Consider the following 20,274-nt stretch of genomic DNA (forward strand, 5'->3'; position numbering starts at 1 on the left):
GATCTGAAGCAAGGTAGTTAACATTTCAGAAATTCCTTTTAATCATTTATAAAACGGTAATGGTACAACAATCAGGCGTGTGGTAAAGATCATTGAGGTAAGTTCTGCCAAGTGCCTAGCACAAGCTGCACATACCTTTGCAGTTCATTCTCTTTCCAATCCTTTTTTCTTGCTACTCATGGTGCCAGGGTCTGCCCTGATTACCGCCCATCTCAAAAATGCCAGCCACCTACGCAAAACTCCAGTGCAAATGCTCAAGCCTTATCCTTGGACAGATGTGGCTTGACTGGGAAGCTAGTCAAATTCAAGTGTCATGACCACTCACTTAACACGGCCCCTTTCAAGGCCCTGTGGCTAATTTCATATTCATAATTTTGTATTCTTTCTCCTCATTAGAGGTCTCTAATTGCAATGAATACATATCACACTCTATGGGATGCAACAAAAGCTGTGATAAGAAAATCCATTGCACTTAACAGGTTTATCCATGAAAATAAAGAAATAAAATGAAATGAATTCAATTTCCAGTTCAAAACATTATTTAAAAAACAGCAAAGTAAGGCAAAAGAAAGCACCAAAAAGAAAATAATAAAGATAAAAGCAGAAATTATTGAGAAAGAGAATAGAAAAATAGTAGATGTAATTAATAAATAAAATCCTGTTTCAAAAAACAATTAAAACAAATCATTGGCTAACCCAATCAAGAAAAAAATAGGAGAAAATACAAATATACAAAATTTAAAATGATGAGGGGGAAATAACCATTGGAACAAAAGAAAGTTTTTAATTGTAAGAAACTACTGTACGGACTTCTATGAAAACAAACTTGAAAAACTAGGTGAAACAGACAATTTCCCAGGAAAACAAAAATTTCCAAAAATGACCCCCCATTAGAATTAGAAAGTTTAAACAGACCAATTCCATAGAAGAAATAGAGAAATTTATTAAGGAACTACCCCACACAAAAGCACCAGACCCAGGTACTTTCACAAGAAATTCTACCGTGCCTTCAAAGACCAGGTGACCCAATGCTCTATAAAATATTCCACAGCACTGACGACCCGTTGGCGATTTCATCGCTGGGCAAACATCAGAGAGTGCGCGTAAACAAACCTAGCTGGCACAGCCTGCCACACGCCTAGGCTACATACTATAGCCCACTGCTCCAGGCTGCAAACCTGCACAGCATGTTACTGTGCTGAATACTGCAGGCAACTGAAACACAGTGGTAAGTATTTGTGTATCTAAACACATCTAAGCATAGAAAAGGTACAGTGAAAATTTGGGATCAAAGATAAAAAATGGTACACCCATAGAGGGCTCTTACATGGATGGAACTGGCAGGACAGGAAGCTGCTCTGGGTGAGTCAGTGAGTGACGTGAAGGCCTCGGACATCACTGGACCCTCCTGTAGACTTCATAAACACTGTACACTTAGGCTATGCTCAATTTATTTTTAAAATATCTTTTTCTTCATAATAAGTTAACCACAGCTTACTGTAACGTTTTTACTTTATAAATTTTTAAATTTTTTAACTTTCTGATTCTTTTGTAGTAACACAGCTTAAAACACAAATACATTGTACGGCTGTACAAAAATAGTCTCTTTCTTTATATCCTTGTTCTATAAGATTCTCTAGTTTTAAATTTTTTTTTTTTTTACTTTTTAAACTTTTTTGTTAAAAACTAAGACACACACATTAGTCTAGGCCTACACAGGGTTGGGATCATCACTATCACTCTCTTCCACCTCCGCAGGTTGTCCCAGTGGAAGGTCTTCAGAGGCAATAACTTGCGTAGAGCTGTCCTATTCTATGATAACGATGCCTCCTTCCGGAGCACCTCCTGAAGAACCTGTGGATTTGTTTACACCAGCATCACCACAAGCACATCAGCAATGCATTGCGCTCCAACGTTACAATGGCTAGGACGTCGCTAGGAATAGAAATTTTTCAGTTCCTTTATAATCTTATGGGACCACCGTTGTATATGTGGTCCGTCATTGACTGGAACATCGTTACATGGTGCACGACTGTAACTTCGTAGTCCACATTAAAAAACCTAAGGGGAAAAATCATGATTATTGCTATCAATGCTGAGAAAAATTTAACACCCCTTCACACACACACACACACACACAAAAGACACCCAAGAACTTAGGAACTGAGGTATTCTTCCTTTCTTTCTTCCCTTCCCTTCCCTTCCCTTCTCCTCCCTTCCTTCCGTCCTTCCTTTCTTTCTTTCTTTCTTTTTAAAGATTGGCACCTGAGCTAACAACTGTTGCCAATATTCTTCTGTTTTGATTCTTCTCCCCAAAACACCCCAGTACATAGTTGTAGATTCTAGTTGTGAGTCCCTCTGGTTGTGCTATGTGGGACGCCACCTCAGTGCAGCCTAATGAGCGGTGCCATGCCCGCACCCAGGATCTGAACTGGCGAGACCCTGGACCACTGAAGCAGAGTGCACGAACTTAACCACTCAGCCATGGAGCCAGCCCCTGAGGTATATTTTCTTAATGTGATAGGATAAATACACTTTTGTCCTAAAGCTAATATATTATTTCATAAGGAAGCATCAGAGGCATTTCCTCTAAGATCAGGAACAAAGTAAGGATGTCAATTATCTCCACTACTGTTCAACACTGTACTAGAGATATCACCCAATGCCATTAGACAAGAGAAATCAGGTTGAGTCATAAAAACTGGTGTATTATAATTAGTGTGAAGATTACCTGAACTAAGTTAATAAGACAGCTCAGGAAGGGCTCACAATAAGTGTTAGTCATTATTATTATTTTTAAGTGATGCATCGGTGTTAATGTTTCAATTCCTTATGAGTTCCTGTGGAGTGTTTCCTTTGCCTCCCACAGTTCCACATTGCAGCAATTCAGGGAAGAAGAAGCAGTCTGTTATGACAGAAGGCAGAAGACATAAGTGAAGTCCTAGCACTCTGACATTTGCAGCTTGTAGGATCTTAAGCAAATCAGTTTACCTCTCTGGATGCTGCGCTCCTCATCTATAAAATGAGGAGGCGGGCCTCCATCCCTGACACCTCTAATATTGTGGTCTATGATTATTGTTGAGACCTGCTTGCCTCCACCAAGGAGACACAAGGGCAGTGGAAGAAAAAGCTCCTACCAGAGCAAACTAATTCCAGTAACCCTCCTTGCTCGGATCCTTTCCTGCCTGACATGTCTCCCCACTCCCACTAGGAAATGCTTCTTTTGGACCAGAATTCACGCACAGCATCTAAAAGACGCTGGGAAAGCCTCCGTATATTTAGGAGCTAACAGTCACTTTGCAAGAGAGGAACGATGATTCATCCTGAATTTTGGCGCTAGCTTCTTTGCTTGGGCAAAACACAAGGGATCCTGTGGTTGTTGGAATAAAAAGACCATCCCTGCTGAGATGGTGACATGCCTGAGGCCAAGCACACAGTCTGGTGAGAGGTACCTGCTCAGAAGAGGTGCTCGTCAGATTCTGACAAAGACTCTCTCTTTGATCAAACTTAAGCCCGGCAGTTCCGAGTCAGTCCTCTTTCTGACCAGACCTGGGGCCTTGGGCTCTGTCTGTGGCCTGTTGAGTCCAATTTTAACAAGAATTCTGCTGGATCAGTTTAGTGAAAATCCCCCACCTTTGGTATCTTATCACCCTGTCCTGCCTTCAGCAAGAATCCTGTTTAGTTGGTCTAGCAAGAATCTGAAACTAGGGGCCAACTTGCTTTAACTATATGCAGTTAGTTGTCTGTTTGCAGAAGTAGTTAGATAATGCACCACTAAGCCCACCCTATAGATAACATCTCTGAGGCTTGGGTCACCATGGTAACAGGTGCTCAAGTTTTTCAGGAACTAAGAGTCAATTCCTTGTCCAGTTCAGGCTGGTTAAGACTACCTACTCATCAACTGGGCCTATGAAGATGAGTGGTAGGTGACCCTTTGACATCAAGAAGCTAAAAACTACCCCCTCAGATCATGGTAATGCCGCCATTTTGTGAACATGCGTCCTATGAAGAGCCACGAAGCTTGACTACGCTTGCACAGGTCATCAATTACCTCACTTCCCCTCCCCTCCAATCATCTATCTCCACACTTCAGACTGCCTTGCCCTTCGTCCCATAAATTTTATCCCAACCATGGATCAGGGAGACAGACTTGAGAGCATTGTCTCCTGTCTCCTTGCAGAGCAACCTCACAATAAAGCTGCATTCTCTCAAAAGCTAATGCAGTAATAACTGGCTTTTTTAAAGCACGTTGGGCAGGAGAAGCCCATCTTTGTGTAGTAACAAAGTCCCCTAGCCCTCAAGTTTCCTCTTACTCATTTTCCATCTGCTGACCCCACCCTGCTCCTTAGCTATAAATCTCCACTTGTCCTTGTTGTACTCAGGGTTGAGCCCAATCTCTCTCCCCTATTGCAAAACCCCACTGCAGTAGCTCCTTCTTGAATAAAGTCTTCCTTTCTTTAACTAATGTCGTGGATAATTTTTCTTTAACAATTCCCAAGATGGTGACCGCCTGCTGCCACAGCCCAGGTCTGCAGAGCTTCGCCCTGGGGCATCCACGACAGGACCTGTGTCACAATCAGGGATAAGGAATTCCTTCAAACCAGCCCTCTGAGAAATCAGGACCAGGCCCTCGGGTCTTCAAAGTCAACCAAGACAGAGCCTAGCTCCTCTTCCCTCTGTGGGCCTAGGAGCAGTTCAGCAGCAGCCAAGAGAAAAGTAACTTTGCATTTATTATTTATATACTTTTTTTGTCTGTCTCCCTCTCCCTGCTCAGCATTCTCTCCGCAGCACCTGGCCCGCTGCCTGGTCCTCTGTAGCTCAATAAATACCCACTGAATGAATGACAGGATGAAGGCTGGGGCAGAGAGAGAGAAATGGAAGAAATGTGGTGCCTTTTGGCCCCAGACTTGGCTTCCCTTGCAGAGGCCCCAAGGAGGAAAACCCTGTAAACAAAGATGCCCTTGACCAGCCCTTCCCCCCCCGCCCCCCAGCCTTCATTGTTCTCTTCTGCATCCTGCCCTCCCTGGGGGACGTGGACATGGGTTCCTCTGTTCTGTTTCCCCAGTTCCTCTCCCGCTGGGTGGAAGCAACAGCTGCCTCTTTCCTCTGCCCCTTCTTCCTAATCCTGAGCGACTCGCCAAAGCCTGGCCCGTTGAGGGGTGCACTTCTCTGTGAGGGGAGCCTCAGCTGTTGGGCTCCCTCGGAGACACGTGGGTGCAGAGGGAAGGGTGTCTGGCTGCCCTCCCTGTCCCAGTCTTCTTCACCAATGTCCTCATGGCTGAGCACACAGAATGGACTCAGGACTCAGATGAAACTGGGAAACTCAGGCTGGAATGGAAACCCCGGCCACCACCACTCCAAGTGTGTGCCACAGACCAGGCCAAGAACTCTTTATGCTATGTTCCTGGTCCCTGACAAGGGCAACAGAAAATGAGGGTGTTTTGAAATGCTAACTAGATAGAGTACCACTATAACTTCTGAATCTAATAATTTAAAAAGGGTTTTGAATGAGCTATCAAGCCATGGAAAGACGTGGAGGAAACTTACCTGCATATGACTAAGTGAAAGAAGCCAGTCTGGAAAGGCAAATACTGTGTGATCCCAACCATAGGACCTTCTGGAAAAGGCAAAACTCTGGAGACAGTAAAAGGATCAGCGATTGCCAAGGGTTGCTGGAAGGGAGGGATGAACAGGCAGAGCCCAGAACATGTCTATGACAGTGAAACTCTTCTGTCTGATACGACAATGGTGGATACATGTCATGATTCATTAGTTAAAACCCACAGAATGTACAACACCAAAAGTGAACGCTAATACAAACTACGGACTTTGGGTGATAATGGTGTGTCAATGTAGGTTCACCGATTGTAATAAATATATCACTCTGCTGCGAGATCATGATAGTGGGGGAGACTGTACTTTGGGGAGACAGGAGGTATATGAGAAGTCTACTTTCTGCTCAATTTTGCTGTAAACCTAAAACTGCTCTAAAAAAATAAAGTCTATTTAATAAAAGGGGGTTGCGTTTGGTACGTCTTTTTTTTACTATTATTTCATTTTCCTAGTACATCAGTGCCATGGACTGAATGTTTATTACCCCTCAAAATCCATATGTTGAAGTGCTACCCCGCAAAGTGATGGTCTTTGGAGATGGGACCTTTGGCAGATAATTGGTTTAGATGAGGTCATGAGGGTGGGGTTCCCACGATGGGATTAGTGCCCTTCTAAGAAGACAGAGACCAGCGCTCACTCTCTCCACCACACAGCTGTGAGGACGCAGCAAGAAGGTGGCTGTCCTCCCCGGACACTGAATCTGCCGGCCTTGATCTTGGATTTCCCAGCCTCTAGAACGGTGAGAAATAAATGTTTCTATCATTGACCAAGACAGTAGGTGACTAAGACAGTTTTCAGTCAATTTATTCTAATTCACAACAGTTTTTGGTTTGTGACAGGTTGGAGGGAAAAAACTGGTCCTTCATCCTAAAGAGCTTGAGAAGCTCTGACCTGCACTGGCGGCCCTGGTCCAGGAGCCGAAAGTGCTGGTTTCCTACTGATGCTCTGCTCTTACTCTCAGCCTCAGTTTCCTCATCTGCACACTGAGGGGTAGAGTGACCTGACCTAGCCAGTGCAACTGTTCGTCGGGTTCTTCTGGTAAATATGGGCAGCCTCAGGCAGTCAGGGGCCATGGAGCCCTCCCCTAAACCTCACCATTAGGTGGGATGTTCCAAAGAAAGCGACTCGGGGAAATTCTGCCAGCCAGACACACACCCTGGCAAATCTACACAAAACAGCTTTTAAGCTTTGGAAAGTCCCACTCTGTTCTCAGACACTTGGACACACAGCTTGTGTGAAAGGTTGAGCAGGGGCAACAACATTCGGAAGGAGCAGCCCATGTCCTGGTCCATCCCATGATAATCTCATGAAGAGGGGACCAGATTCTTATTCCTCATTGGTGCAGAGGCAACAGCTACTGTACAATGCCTCTAGCCAGCCACAGAGCTTGAGCAGCACTTATTTCACCAGTGAGAATTTATTTCAAACACCCCTCATGCAAATTAAGCAACCCTCTGGTGTAATTTTGATAACTACTTTTGAGATGCTTTGTCACCACCTCTGGACTGTGGATTCTTAGGTACTCCAAATGCAAAAGAGCTGCTGTCCCTGTGTACATTCAGTTATGTATGCATGTGTATATCACATTATTAATGCTTAAGCATTTTAAAGTATATATTACACCCAGACAAACTAACAGGGAGACAAATTGTGTGACCTCTAAATTCCCTCCCAAGGCAAATATATATAAAATATTGTATTACATGCTATAAAATATATTGTAATATATAAATATATGTTTTACTTTAATATTCCTTAAAGTCTGAGAAACAAGACAGAGGTCAGTTTTCTGACTTTGCCAATACTTTCAGATAAAAATACATGGGACATTCCTCAGGCTGCAGGGTCAATTCTTCAAAGCTGAGACAGGTCCCTACTTTTCTCCTGATATGTGTCAAGTGATGCCTTCAATCTTTATGCTCCCCTTTCCTCTTCCAGTTGTTGCTGGCCATTTCCCTTACCTCAGGATGGCTGAGACCGTCTCTGGGACTGCTCCCCCGAGGCTAGAAGCAGACGCTGTCTACACTTGTGGTGCAAACCCACTTTCCCTGAATCTTCGTAGTCTATGGCAAGGTCCGTGGTGGCAGTTGGAGGTGAGTGGTCATAAATTGAAAAGGGAAGATGGAAAGGGATGCAGCTGGAACAATGCCCTCCTGAAGTGGGGAAAAACAGAAGCCTAGAAAAGTGAGAAAAGCCAGGCTGCGCCTGAGTTGGGTAAGGCCAGTCCTTTGCTCCCCTGCCATGAGGCAGAAGCAAACTGGTGGGCTTAGGGTCCCTGGTCTCACCTGGTGACACTATGTTGGGGGCAAATGAGCATCTGTAAAGGAGGAGAGCAGTCAGACTGGGATACGTGGGGGCCTTTGGGTGTCAGAGAGCCTGGGTGAGGCAGGGGGCTTATAACACAGTGGAGACCCTCTAAGAGGGCAGAGGAGTGGGCCAGCTCCCAGGGAGCAGCTGACAGCAATGACTTCTAAAATGGAAGATTGCTCATTTCCCACGGGAAATTCAGTGCCTGGGGACAGGTGGATGAGAATGGAGAAACCGTCATTCTGGGAAGCCCCTATAAACCTCCCCAACAAACACAGCTCACCCCAGGAAAGTGGGCCAGACCCCAGCCTGTTGACAGCCCCCCATGTCTCCTCCATTTCCAGATCTTCCTCTGCAGCCCCCTTTTCACCCAGCTCACTCCTCCAACTCCTTCCCCTCTCCTCTCCTCAGTCCCTGGCGCCTCCCCGAGTCCTACGCTGGCATGCTTCGCTGACTTGGAGCCGGGAGAGTCTGTGTTTCTCTGAGCCAAGCTCCAAGTCTTAACAACCACCTTCTCCTAGAAACATGAAATGGCAATCTGCTACTATTTGGGAGGTCGAGTCATGGTTTCCAGAGTCGAGCCGCTTGGGCGTGAATGGCATCTCTACCATTTAACTTCTGAGTGACCCAGGGCAAGTTACTGAACCTCATTTTCCTCATCTGTAAAATGGGACAATCACAGCTCCCGCCTCTTCGGCTGTTGTGAGGGTGAAATGAGAGTGTGTAAAGCCCCCAGTACAGCAGCTGGAGCCCAGGCAGTGCCCAGCAAGGACAACGGTCCTCTCATCGTACACCCACTGTTCAGCTCCTCATCCCCACTTTATCCTGTATCCCCACCTAAACCCTTCTCCACAGGGAATGGTGATCTCCTGAAAACGTAAATTAAATCGGTCACTCCTGTTGAAAACTCTCCCATGGTATCTGATTGTCAGCCTAAAATCCAGCCTGAAGCTCTTCTCACCTCTCTCTTCACCTCGGGCTGTGGTCACAGTACTCATGGCCCCCCTAGAAGGCAGCTCCCGGAACCGGGTCAGCCAAATGCTGGATGAAGGATGCATTGTTACCCCCGCGGGGTCCGGTGTGTTGGAGATTAAGCTGGTTTGGTGGCCTACCCGGACCTGTCCACCTGACCACCACTGCTCCAAGCTGCAAACCCTTCGTCAGGTAAGGCCTGGCCGCCTACGCATAAACAAACATCGCCCGGCGAGCCCAGAGGTCCAAAGGAAACATTTTTATTCTCAGTTCTGCCTTAGCCGTCTCTAGTTTCGCAAGCATGAATAAACGGAATCAACAAGAATTCTCTCCCTAAATGTCTTTCATTACAATGTGTCGCTGAAAAAAGGTTCGTTTTTCCTAAAGAGAGTGTAATTTGAGGGTGACCTAAAATGAGGCTTGCCAGCTACACAACATCGGGTTAATCATCCTGCTTCCGTGCCAACTGCTCTCTCTCGGAGGAGCGGAGGCCGCAGGCTGCTATAAATAGCAGCCCAGCAGATCTGTCCTTCTAATGAGGGAGACCTCGGCGAGGAAGAGAGCCATCGGAGGTGAGGTGGGCGAAGAATCAGGAGCCCAGTTTCCGCCCACCCCAGGGCACAGACCCTCACTGGAAGGAGAGATGCTGTCTTCTCAGCCTCCAGCTCAGGGCATCCAAAGCCAGTGAGCCTGGAAGAACCTGCTGGCTCACCCTTGAATGCCCTTAGGCAACCCAAAGGGGAGCCAAAGAGTGGGAATAAATGTCCTCTGGAGTGCCCCCCTTCTGAGGAGTTCCCAGAGGGAGACCCCAACTCCCAGCCAGGAAACTACATGGTAAGGAAGGGGATCCATCCCCTTGGAGCAGCTTTCCTCCTTCCAGGGCCCGTCTTCCTTCCTTCCTGCTCCTCAGGCTGATGCAGGAGCCCAGCCCCACAGGTTCACAGGACAGTCTCTCGGACGACACCGATGAGGCTGTGTGGCCTCTCAGCCTCGGCGCGCCGGGGCCTCCTCTCGGCCCTCGGCCTCCCCACCGTGACAAAGGTGCTCAGGTCTCCACAGCTCCGCAGGTGCAGCAGGCCGGGCTGTCTCCGCGAGGGCAGCACGTGGGCCCTGGAAATGCTGGGCTGCGACGGGGCCATTATCTTTGGGAGAACAAAGAGGGTGGGGAGAGGTTAAGCACCGCCAGACATGGTCCTCTGACCTCCCTCCTAAATCCAGCCATGACATGTTTAGTTCAGTTGCCTTGGGAAAGAAAAAAGGGTATTTTCCCAAAGTGGAGCCCACTTGGAATTCCAAAGGTATTTTTAACACATTGCATCTTTTCTAAAGTTCCTAAGAAATTCCCCACATTTTCTATTGTTCCAACTACAGACCTGCCTCCTTTCACTGATTGCCTATGGTAATTTCTGGCTTTATATTTAACATTCTTCTCATCACTTTTTTCCAGTCTCCCTATGGTCTAAGCCAGTGATTTTCACTGGGGTCTACACATCACTAGACAGGAGGGGAACTTGTCAGAAACATGGATTCCCAGCTCCGCCCCCAGCAATTCTGACACGTTGAGTCTGGAACAGGGCTCGAGCACCTGTATTTTTAACAAGAACCCAGATTATACCAATGTACTTGAAAATTTGATAACCACTGGGCTGGGACTATGACCTGGTAATGAGTTTATAAAATGTCAACCAAAACCAATGATGCTTCTAATTGATTTGATAACCCTTCAATAAACAACATAAAAACTAGGCCAATCTATCTGTAAAAACTCTTAAGAATGATTCTCCTGCTGGATCTATTTTTCAGTGTGCCAAATACAGAATTTTAAATATAGTCATGCATTGCTTAATAATGGGGATACCTTCTGAGAAATGCGTCAGTAGGTGATTTTGTCATTGTGCAAACACCACAGAGTGCACTTCACAAACCTAGATGGTCCAGCCTACCACACAGCTAGGCTATATGGTACTGATCTTACCGGACCACCATTCTATATGTGGTCTGTCATTGACCAAAACATTGGTTTGCAGCACATGGCTGGATCATAATATCACTTACTTTGTAAACATGTCCAAAAAAGGGGAAAATTCTCATCCAACTGGGATTGACGAGGGTAGAATTGCCAGTACATACAATGTTTTCAAATTGCACAGTCACGTCTATACAACCTGTAACACTGTTAGCCCCTTGGGAAAAACGCAGGTGCTTGGTTACCACCTAACATCATGGAACTATCACTGGGATGAACTTTAGTTTGTACCATTCTGAGATTTTAAGATCATTAAAAAGTTAATCCCCCCAAAAGATAGGACATGAAATTTTGCTAACACTTTATTATTATATTTGTCTTTAAGGCCTGTCTTTGGTCTCCTGATTAAGAAGAAGAAAATTGGAACATTCACGGATGTTGACTGTGGTTCTATCTATGCTGACTATTGTAAGTTAAGACAAACGGTTTTGATATTGGTAAAAATTAAAATGGATCTAAAAACGTACTCTAGTAATACTAGAGAAAGAGAAAATGTGCAAAGCTGCGCAGAGTCAGAAATAAAGGGCCTTCTCCTTGTCCCTGCCTCCGTTGTCTGCGGATGGGTGTGGCATTATGATCCCCACCACCGGGGTCGGGTCCGGGAAGGCCCCAGCACATGGCCAGAACCTACTGCAACAAGGCCAGTAGCTGACCTTTTATCCAGTCTGGGCGCAAAGACCTGGCAAACATTCAGAGCGATAGCATCTGCTAAACTGTAAGTGCTTGTTCTTCTTCCCCAGAGCTATTTTCCAGCGAGCAAGACTTTGCAGAAGATCCAGACTAATGGCTTGGTGGCTGCTCCAGCCCTTAGCTCCCCAGAGCTCGGCAGCCGTTGAGAAGTGGCTATGCTTCTCCTGATTATGAGGCTTAAGAATGCTTGCTCCTGATTATGGGGCTCTTAGGGCTGGATGGACGGAAGGGGACAGGGAATGACATCTGGCGTAACCAGGGACACGAGAATGTAAATGTCCCTACGCAGGATACTGAGCCTGACCCAGGACCACTGGCTGACCGGTCTTTTAGAAAGCAAACAAGAGGGTCCACGGTTCATGCGAGGGATAAGACTGCCTTCTGCTCCCCTGCATCCCCTGAGGGACTGGGAGACGATCTGGCTTCTGGATTCTGTAAGAAGAGGCCAGCAGGTGGAAAGGGGAATAGGAAGGAGGGTGAGAAGGGGATTTGGTCAATTTGCCTAAAAAATTTACCTAGGATCCTGTAGCTGGTAAGGACCCTGAAAACCAGCCCAATTCAACTCAAGAAGTACTTGCTGGGCACTGAATGCACATAGGCACAGCCGGGTGACACCTGTGAGCCACTGTGCACTGAGCGCCATGACAACCACCCCACATTCATGGAGCAACAAGCTAAAAGGGAATCACTTTTATTATTTTTTCCCCGTTTTTTTGCTGAGGAAGATTTGCCCTGGGCTAACATCTGTTACCACTCTTCCTCTCATTTTGCTTGAGGAAGATTGTTCCTCAGCTAACATCTGTGCCAGTCTTCCTCTATTTTGTATGTGGGTCACTGCCACAGCATGGCTGACGAGTGGTGTAGGTCCGCACCTGGGATCCAAACCCACGAACCCAGGTTGCTGAAGTGAAGCACGCCCAACTTAACCACTAGGCCATGGGACCGGCCCCAGTAATTGCTTGTAAAAGAGGTGGAAAATTAAAGCTGTGACCCATCCCCGGTTCTCATCAGGAGGAAATTCCATTCATTCAGAAAAACAGGTGTAGTGACCACCTCGTCCAACCCCTCGCTTTAAAGACAAGAAACCTGACACCCACATGGCTTACGTTACATGCCCCATTTTATCTTTTCACTGGGTAGCTTCAGTTTAGGGGATTACTTCGTACTTTTTAATCTATGGAAAGGAAAAGGTGTTTATTCCTTTAACTGTTATCAGCTTAACGTATCTTACCAAATATTTCATGGGAATGTGAAAAGCTCCTGGAATCTTGCCAATATGAAAATTCATGTGCGCCCATCACTGCCAAAGGGCTGAAAGGATATGGCACATCAAGGAAACTTTCAACTCAGGAAATCAAATGCTGAATGTGTTCCACGCTGCCAGTACCTCTCGATTTTTTTTTACTAAGCTGCAACCTTTTTTTTTTTCAGGCATGATTCCACATCCCAGGAAAATTGGCTTCTCTTCCCTTGGACCAAGAAGGCTGCAGAAAAGTCACCAGAGCTGAAGAGAAAATGCTCCAGCTTCCTCTCTCTCCCTCCCCAGACCTCCTCACCCCATTTCCCTTGATACACTGGCCATGAACTTACTGCGCCTTGGACAGGAAATCGGAGAAGCCACTTCCGCTACCATGGAAACAAGTTATCTGATTCACACCCGATAAGAATAATAAAACTACCTGTTCTAGGAAACTGGCACTTGTGATGGCTTCCTCCATGTGCTCCTCGTCAGACTTCAAAACAGCTTTAATGTCTTCCACAAGCTCATGGATGTCCGGGCTCATCCTGCAGGACTGCTCCAGGAACCTCGCCACCAGCAGCTTGGTGTCGACGTAAGACTTGTAATCTATCAAAGACCTCGGTCTGCATCGCGAAGCTCTGGATCGCAAGCCTCTCCTCAAGGTCACCGCGGCCAGATCTGACCTTCCTTCAGTCTGAGTCGCAGCCTCACAGCTGAGCACGGGGGCGGCTGTGGGCGAGACAAACAACACAGACCCGTTGGCCATGGCCGTGCGGGCGCACAGCTGGACCGGAAACAGCACAGACCACTAAACTCAGTGTGGAGACCACCTGACAAATGCTACAGCCATGCACATCTTGCTTTCCATCTTGCAGAAGGAAAAGGAAAGAAAAAAACAACTATGACACAAGCTTATTCCCTGAAGCGTAGTTCCAACAGGACATGTCCCAAAACATTTTATAAATAAAACATAAAACAACCTCCAAGGTAAAGGCAGATGAGAGAGAAGAACACCCAGAATGCAAACCACAACGGAGCAGCAGGGTCATGGGTGGTGACCGATGGATGGATGGGGCAGGCAGAACAAACATGGTTGACGGATGAAAGGAGGTTCCAAGGGGGCAGGATGAAGGAGCCACTTAAAGAGATGGACCGAAGAGAGACATGACTTGTGGGGGTGAATGGAATGCTCTGTGCACCGTGACTGTACCTTTGTCCTAAACATCCTCAGGGGCACTGTACTGACATTACCGATGCTCACGCCATAGCTGTGAGGTGGCTCTATGGTTGACTATTACAGAAAGAGAAATCTAGGCAGAAAAATTCCACATCACTCCGGAAGTCCACAGAGAGCCTGGCAAATCCACCGCAGGCTCCAATTTCCACGACTACCTATTGGAGCAAGGGGAAAAGGTCTGGCAGAACATTACTGCACCATCAAGTGGGAGAAGTGAAACTCAGGCCTGGTCTCCACGGGCTCATAAGCCAGCCAGCAGCCTTCAGTGTACACGACACTGGAGATCTCAGTCTGCAAAGGCCTGATAAGCAGGATTTAGATATTCAAGGAAGAAAGGAAGCCAGGGGTGGGAGAACAGGTGGAGGAAGGGGAGCACTTCTTTTCCTCTGGAGAAAGGTAGGCATGAGGAGCTTTAAACAAGGGTTAGCAACTGTCCTCCCAGGGTGCCACGTGTATGTCACAGAGCCGGAGTCTTCCAGAAACACTCACTACAGACACTCGTGTGTGAGGACAGAGTCAGGGACTACAGTCACTTGAACGCAACCTGGTCCCTTCCACAATGGCGGACTCTAACAGGTAAACATGAGTGGTCTTCGCCCCTGTAGCGCTGCAGAATGACAGAAGTTTCCAGAAAGATCTCCCTATGCTGTGCAGACAACTAAGTTCCCGGTGAAGCCAGCAGGTGGCCAGCTCAAGTCCTCAGCTTGCCAGGTAGGGCAGAGGAACCCACGGTGAAGACGGGTCTAGGGAGCCAAGGGGCCAGGCTGCCGGCCTGCTGGGATGGCCGGGGCAGGCTCAGTCCCAGGCAGTGGGACTCCTCCCCACTCAGAAGCCGATGTAGAGACAAGAGGGGTGTTCTCTCTGGCTCCCACACGGTCAGTCCAGAGCTGCGGCAAACAACACAGCCTGTCAGAGGGACACAATGGGACCGAGACCGCAAGGGGGTGACACAAGGCCCCAGAGAGCGCAGGGTGAGAGGGTTTACAAAGTTGTATTTGCAAAGAGCTTGAGGAGAGCAGAGGCCACGTGTCAGAACAGGTCACCGAAGGAAGCCTGTGCTGGGGGATTACAGATTTTCATTTTCTTCCTCTATCTTCTCTATTTTGTAAGATTGTTTACAATGAAGAGATATTTGGAGATGTTCATGTACTCATATATTCAGAAAAAAGACTTGCTGTTGTTATTTTAAATTTTTAAAATTTAAAATTATTCGAATAACATCTATACACAAACAAACTCAAAACAGAGAGGGAGAGAGATGGGGTGTGAGGGTTTCACTCTACCCAAAATTCTTAAAGTCAGATTTGAATAATTCAATCTCATCATACACAGGAAAGAGATAAGTAATATCAAATTATAGAAGAGGGAGTTAAAAAAACCTCCCCTTTGGGGCTGGCCCCGTGGCCGAGTGGTTAAGTTCGCGCGCTCTACTGCAGGCGGCCCAGTGTTTCGTTGGTTTGAATCCTGGGCGCGGACATGGCACTGCTCGTCAGACCACGCTGAGGCAGCGTCCCACATGCCACAACTAGAAGAACCCACAACGAAGAATACACAACTATGTACCGGGGGGCTTTGGGGAGAAAAAGGAAAAAATAAAATCTTTAAAAAAAAAACCTCCCCTTTGACTTTCTCCTCGGGAAAGAATATTTATTCCCACAAGATTGCCAGCATCTAGAAGCCAGAACTAGGTTTGCATTATTTTCTTTGTGTAGTACCTAACACGGTAACGTGTGCAACCTAACGCTTTTGATGACAATGACTTGAAAAGAAAAACACCCTACCAGCCTTAAAAGATGTGGCGGATACATACTCCTAGCGTGCATGTAGAATATCTGATTTTCTCAAGACCTCTCAACCTCCTTCAAGAGATCTCATGAACTGCAGGGCCTGGGCTGGCCAGAGCCCCCTGCTCTCACCTGGCCCCCTGAGTCAAAAAAGCCCAGAAGAGCTTGGGCAAGGACGTCACCTCTCTCCTCGGAGTGATGGAGCACAGGGTCGCTCTTGGATCGCGTCCTCAGGGGCGGGAGGGCCCTCCGGCTTCTCGCGGGCTGTAGCTGGTTTGTGTTGGGAGTTGATACGAATGTGCTTTCTTCTCCAGGTGCGTTAGGAATGTCCCCACCTGAAATTTTTTTTTTTAAAAAAAGAGGAGAAACATTTAAAAGAGGAGAATTATCTCACCAGCTGCAGCCTTCAAAGTGTCGGGCAGGAGACAGGGTGAGCCCAAACCTGCCGGGGCGAGGGTGATACAGTTAACAACCCCGGCTTCGGCTGCCGGCCCCCTAAGTTTTTATTTCCCTGCACTATGGGAAATACAGCCTTTCCAAACCACCCCTCCACAACCTAAAACAAACAAACAAAAAACTTTAAAGCCAAGAGTAAAATAAAGAAGCTCTGCCGAAATGTCAGTTTTTCCTAAAGGTGCTTAGAATCTCCTCCAGTGAGGCATCCTGGGGCAGCCCTGGAAAGTGCCTGGCCATTTTATAGCTTCCGACAATTCAGGATGAGCTTGGTTCGGCAGAAGGGAATACTCGCACAGGGGACGTGGCTGCCCTGGGGGCTGCAGACCAGGGGTCTGCAGGTCGGGCTGTGAAACCCCCAGAAAGCTAACGTAAACAGCCAGTGGCCACAAAATGGATCAGTCAAACTGCTCTGGAATTGGATGGCTTCTGCTCACGAAAAGAAAATCAAATCGGTTGTGAGTCTGAGTTGTCGTGTGGGGGAGTTTTTTAAGGAAATGGAGTATTATAAACACTTAGGTAAAAGAACACTGTTGCATAATTCTACTTAAGATGGAAGGTGAACAGAGCAGAAGGCCCTTCCTGAGGGTGCTGCTGAAAAATCACCTCCATCCAAAATAGCTAAAAGCTGATCCATTATTCATCAGCATTGCAATTTTCTCCTGGTGGACCGTTCTCTGGGCCATTTAAAACCTCTCCAAAGAGAGAAAGCTGTACCAAGGCTCCCTTAAATGACAAGGATGAATGTAAACTGACCCTAGTATTTAATGCAGGACTGAAAAATCAGAATTCACTACGTGTTAAGGCAGCATGACCTGGGCCCTAGGTTATAAATGACAGCACAATCTCACAGCAAATCACTCTGCAATACACGAAACTCTTTTTTCCACCTCCCCCCAAAAGAGCCCATCTTCCTTTAAGAGGAGAAAGAAAATCTTAGATGGGAAAACACAGGAATGCCAAATTCAACTCTGTAATCCATTTCAGAGGTCTCTGAGCAGCAGCTGGTTCCATAAAAGATTCTAAGGATATCTTTATTTCTGATCACACATTATCTCCCATTTGTAAGCCCTAAGAGTTGAGAGTATTTTTGCACCTGGAAAGAAGGATGTAGCTTGAACTGTTTTCCTCCAAGATATTTGACCTCCAACAAAATCCCATGCAGATCATTATTATGTTTTCATCTACTGGATCATGAGTTTGGGCAGCGACGATGTATTTATTACCTTGAGTCACTGGTGTGCAGATAGGTTCCAACAGGCTGCTGGAAGCTTCTGATCCTTCCAGCATTTGGAATGAAGATCCCTGCAGCACAGGAAAAAGAAAGGGACGTTTGTTGATATTCATTTGAATCCCCATCTGGAAGCCAGTGAACTTACAAAGATCTGCAGGGCACCGTCGCCCCCTTGTTCTGTGTGTGATGTGCTGATTTGCGTACTTGCGGTCAACGTATCAAAGAGAAACTCTACGGACAGTACCTGCTCCTCGTCCATCTGGCTCATCACAGCTTCATAGGGAGGCGGCGGGTCCAGAGGACAGAACACCTCCACGCCTTTGATTCGTGCTCCGTAGATGTGCGGCAGTGGAATAACATCAGGAGCAACCATCCTAGGAAAAGCATCTTGGCGTCAGGAAGCATGTTCTACAGACCGGCCATCTGACCCTGGGGGCTACTGCATGCTGGCCTTTGCCGCTACACGGCTACCCACTGATAGTGGGGAAAACCACTCACCCACACAGTCTCCTGGCTCAGGAGCGGGAGAATAATCTTTTAAATCCACTAGTCAAAAAGCAAACAGTAATCCACAGAGACAGAAAGCAGAAAAGTGGTTGTTAGCAGCTGGAGGACGGGTGAACGGGGAGTGACTGCTTACCAGGTACGGGGTCTCCTTGGAGGTGATGAAATGCTTTAGAACTAGATGGAGGTGATGGTTGCATCATACCGTGAATGTACTGAATGCCACTGAACTGTACCCTTTCAAATGGCTAATGTCATATTATATGACTTTCACCTCAACTAAAGCAAAAAACAAAACTAGGGACCCAGGGAAACTCAATTATTTCTTACATTAGTACACGACACAAGTTTCTTGCCTGAGTTTCCCTAATATATGATTCATGGTAGAATAAATAAATATTTGAAAGGATGAATTAATTTTTCAAAAAAAAGCGACTATCATAGCTCAGAGACAAAGCAGCACACTGCAGGCAGAATCCCAGTGACTCTTCCTAAATGTGGTTCTTCAGCAAACAGGGATGGAGCGGGTGCTCCACGAGGCACTGTGGTTTTTGTCCTGTGGGTGAGGGACCCTCAACAGCAAAAAACAAAAACAAAAAACCCACAAGATTTTCTGGCAGTGTTCACAGAAAATTACACACACACACATAATCTAGATAACAAAGAACCTAAATTTTAAAATAATAGTTAAAAATGCATGGGGGGCCGGCCCCATGGCCAAGTGGTTAAGTTCACACGCTCTGCTTTGGTGGCCCAGGGTTTTGCCGGTTCGGATCCTGGGCACGGACATGGCACTGTTCATCAGGCCATGCTGAGGTGGCGTCCCATATGCCACAACCAGAAGGACCTACAGCTAGAATATACAACTATGTACTGGAGGGCTTTGGGGAGGAGAAGAAAAAAAAATACACGGAAGCTTGTACCTTTTGACGAAACTTCCAGTTGTAAAATAAATGAGTCCTGAGGATATAATGTACAGGATAGTGACTAAAGTTAGTAATACTGTATTATATGTATGAAAGTTAGATCTACTACTAAGAGAGTAGAGCTAAAAAGTTCTTAAGAAAAAAATTGTAACTATGTATGGTGATGGATGTTAACCAGACTTACTGTGGTGAACATTTCACAATATACAAAAGTATTGAATCGTTATGTTGTACACCTGAAACTAATATTAATGTTATGTGTCAATTATATCTCAATTTAAAAAAATACACAGAAGACCAAAAAACCTGTACTCAGGCCATGGAGTATTAAAGAATGATTGAAAGAGATAATAAAAGTTCAACGTCTGTTCTTGAAATGCAAAAATGGGCCTAAATGAAAGCAGACTGATGAAAAGACAGATCCTGGGGCAGGTGCATGCAGGGGACCAGTTGTTCCAGAAAGGTGCTCTCTGGATTTATGGTTGTTTGATTTCATTCCTTGTGTCCTTATAAAAATCCAATTGGTGGAGGAAAAAAGTTGAAAAAGATATGATGTTCTTTCTTCCTAACAATAAAACTTCTGGAATTCCAGGATTCAGAAGAATGAGACTTCTGCAGCCTGAACGAAACAGTGAGAAAGCTCTCCCTTTCTCCCTTAATCTTCGCTCAGAAACAAGACTCTCACCCGCATGTGACCTAAAGGGAAGGAGGACGTCAGGCGCTGACACCCAGGGCGGGATGTGCGCAGGCTCAGTGCACAACACCGCACTAGGCTGAGGAGAGGTACCAGCACGGGTCCCTCCCTGGGGTGGTGGGAGGGTCCTGGGACAGTTATCCTGACAGGCACATCCACCCCTTACAGCAGGACTTGCCACAGGTTTCAGGCCAACTCTCCATTTCAGTCAGAGCTGTTTATGGACTATAAACACCGAGTGACTCCAGGAATCCAGAGCCTTCCGGGACCTAAGTGAAGACTCTTTCCTGACCCACGAACAAGGAGACTTGTTTTACTCAATGAGACCTATAGACTCCTTCGTCCTCCCCAGAGGGCTACGAGTCAATTCTGAATTAGCATAACCCCTGAGCCATCTTTCTAGCACTTACAAACCCTTGACCTTACCCCTCGGCCAACTCCCCGTGCATTTCTTCTCTGCGGTGCCCCTGCCGGGCAGGCTCAGCCCCCAGCTTTGCCTGATTGCTTGTTAGCTGGCGGTCTCTGTTTCATATTCCCAACCCAGTGCATACCTAGACATTCACTGAGGAGAGAGGGCTTGCTCAGGGCCAAGAG

General features: G+C 46.6%; 1 protein-coding gene across 1 annotated transcript in view; it reads right to left on the reverse strand.

Annotated features, from left to right (window-relative positions):
• Positions 1-9,132: 9,132 nt before the first annotated feature.
• ENTREP1 (endosomal transmembrane epsin interactor 1) overlaps positions 9,133-20,274 on the reverse strand; it is a 61,836-nt gene continuing 50,694 nt past the window's right edge. The window contains exons 7-11 of the mRNA XM_046664934.1: positions 17,801-17,930; positions 17,549-17,627; positions 16,052-16,204; positions 13,288-13,577; positions 9,133-10,034 (exon numbers count right to left, since the gene is read on the reverse strand). Of these exons, the coding sequence (XP_046520890.1) occupies positions 9,831-10,034; positions 13,288-13,577; positions 16,052-16,204; positions 17,549-17,627; positions 17,801-17,930 (856 nt within the window). The 3' untranslated portion in view covers positions 9,133-9,830. The remainder of the gene's footprint in view (positions 10,035-13,287; positions 13,578-16,051; positions 16,205-17,548; positions 17,628-17,800; positions 17,931-20,274) is intronic.

This window comes from Equus quagga, chromosome 6 (genome assembly GCF_021613505.1).
Source record: "Equus quagga isolate Etosha38 chromosome 6, UCLA_HA_Equagga_1.0, whole genome shotgun sequence".
Lineage (NCBI taxonomy): Eukaryota > Metazoa > Chordata > Mammalia > Perissodactyla > Equidae > Equus > Equus quagga.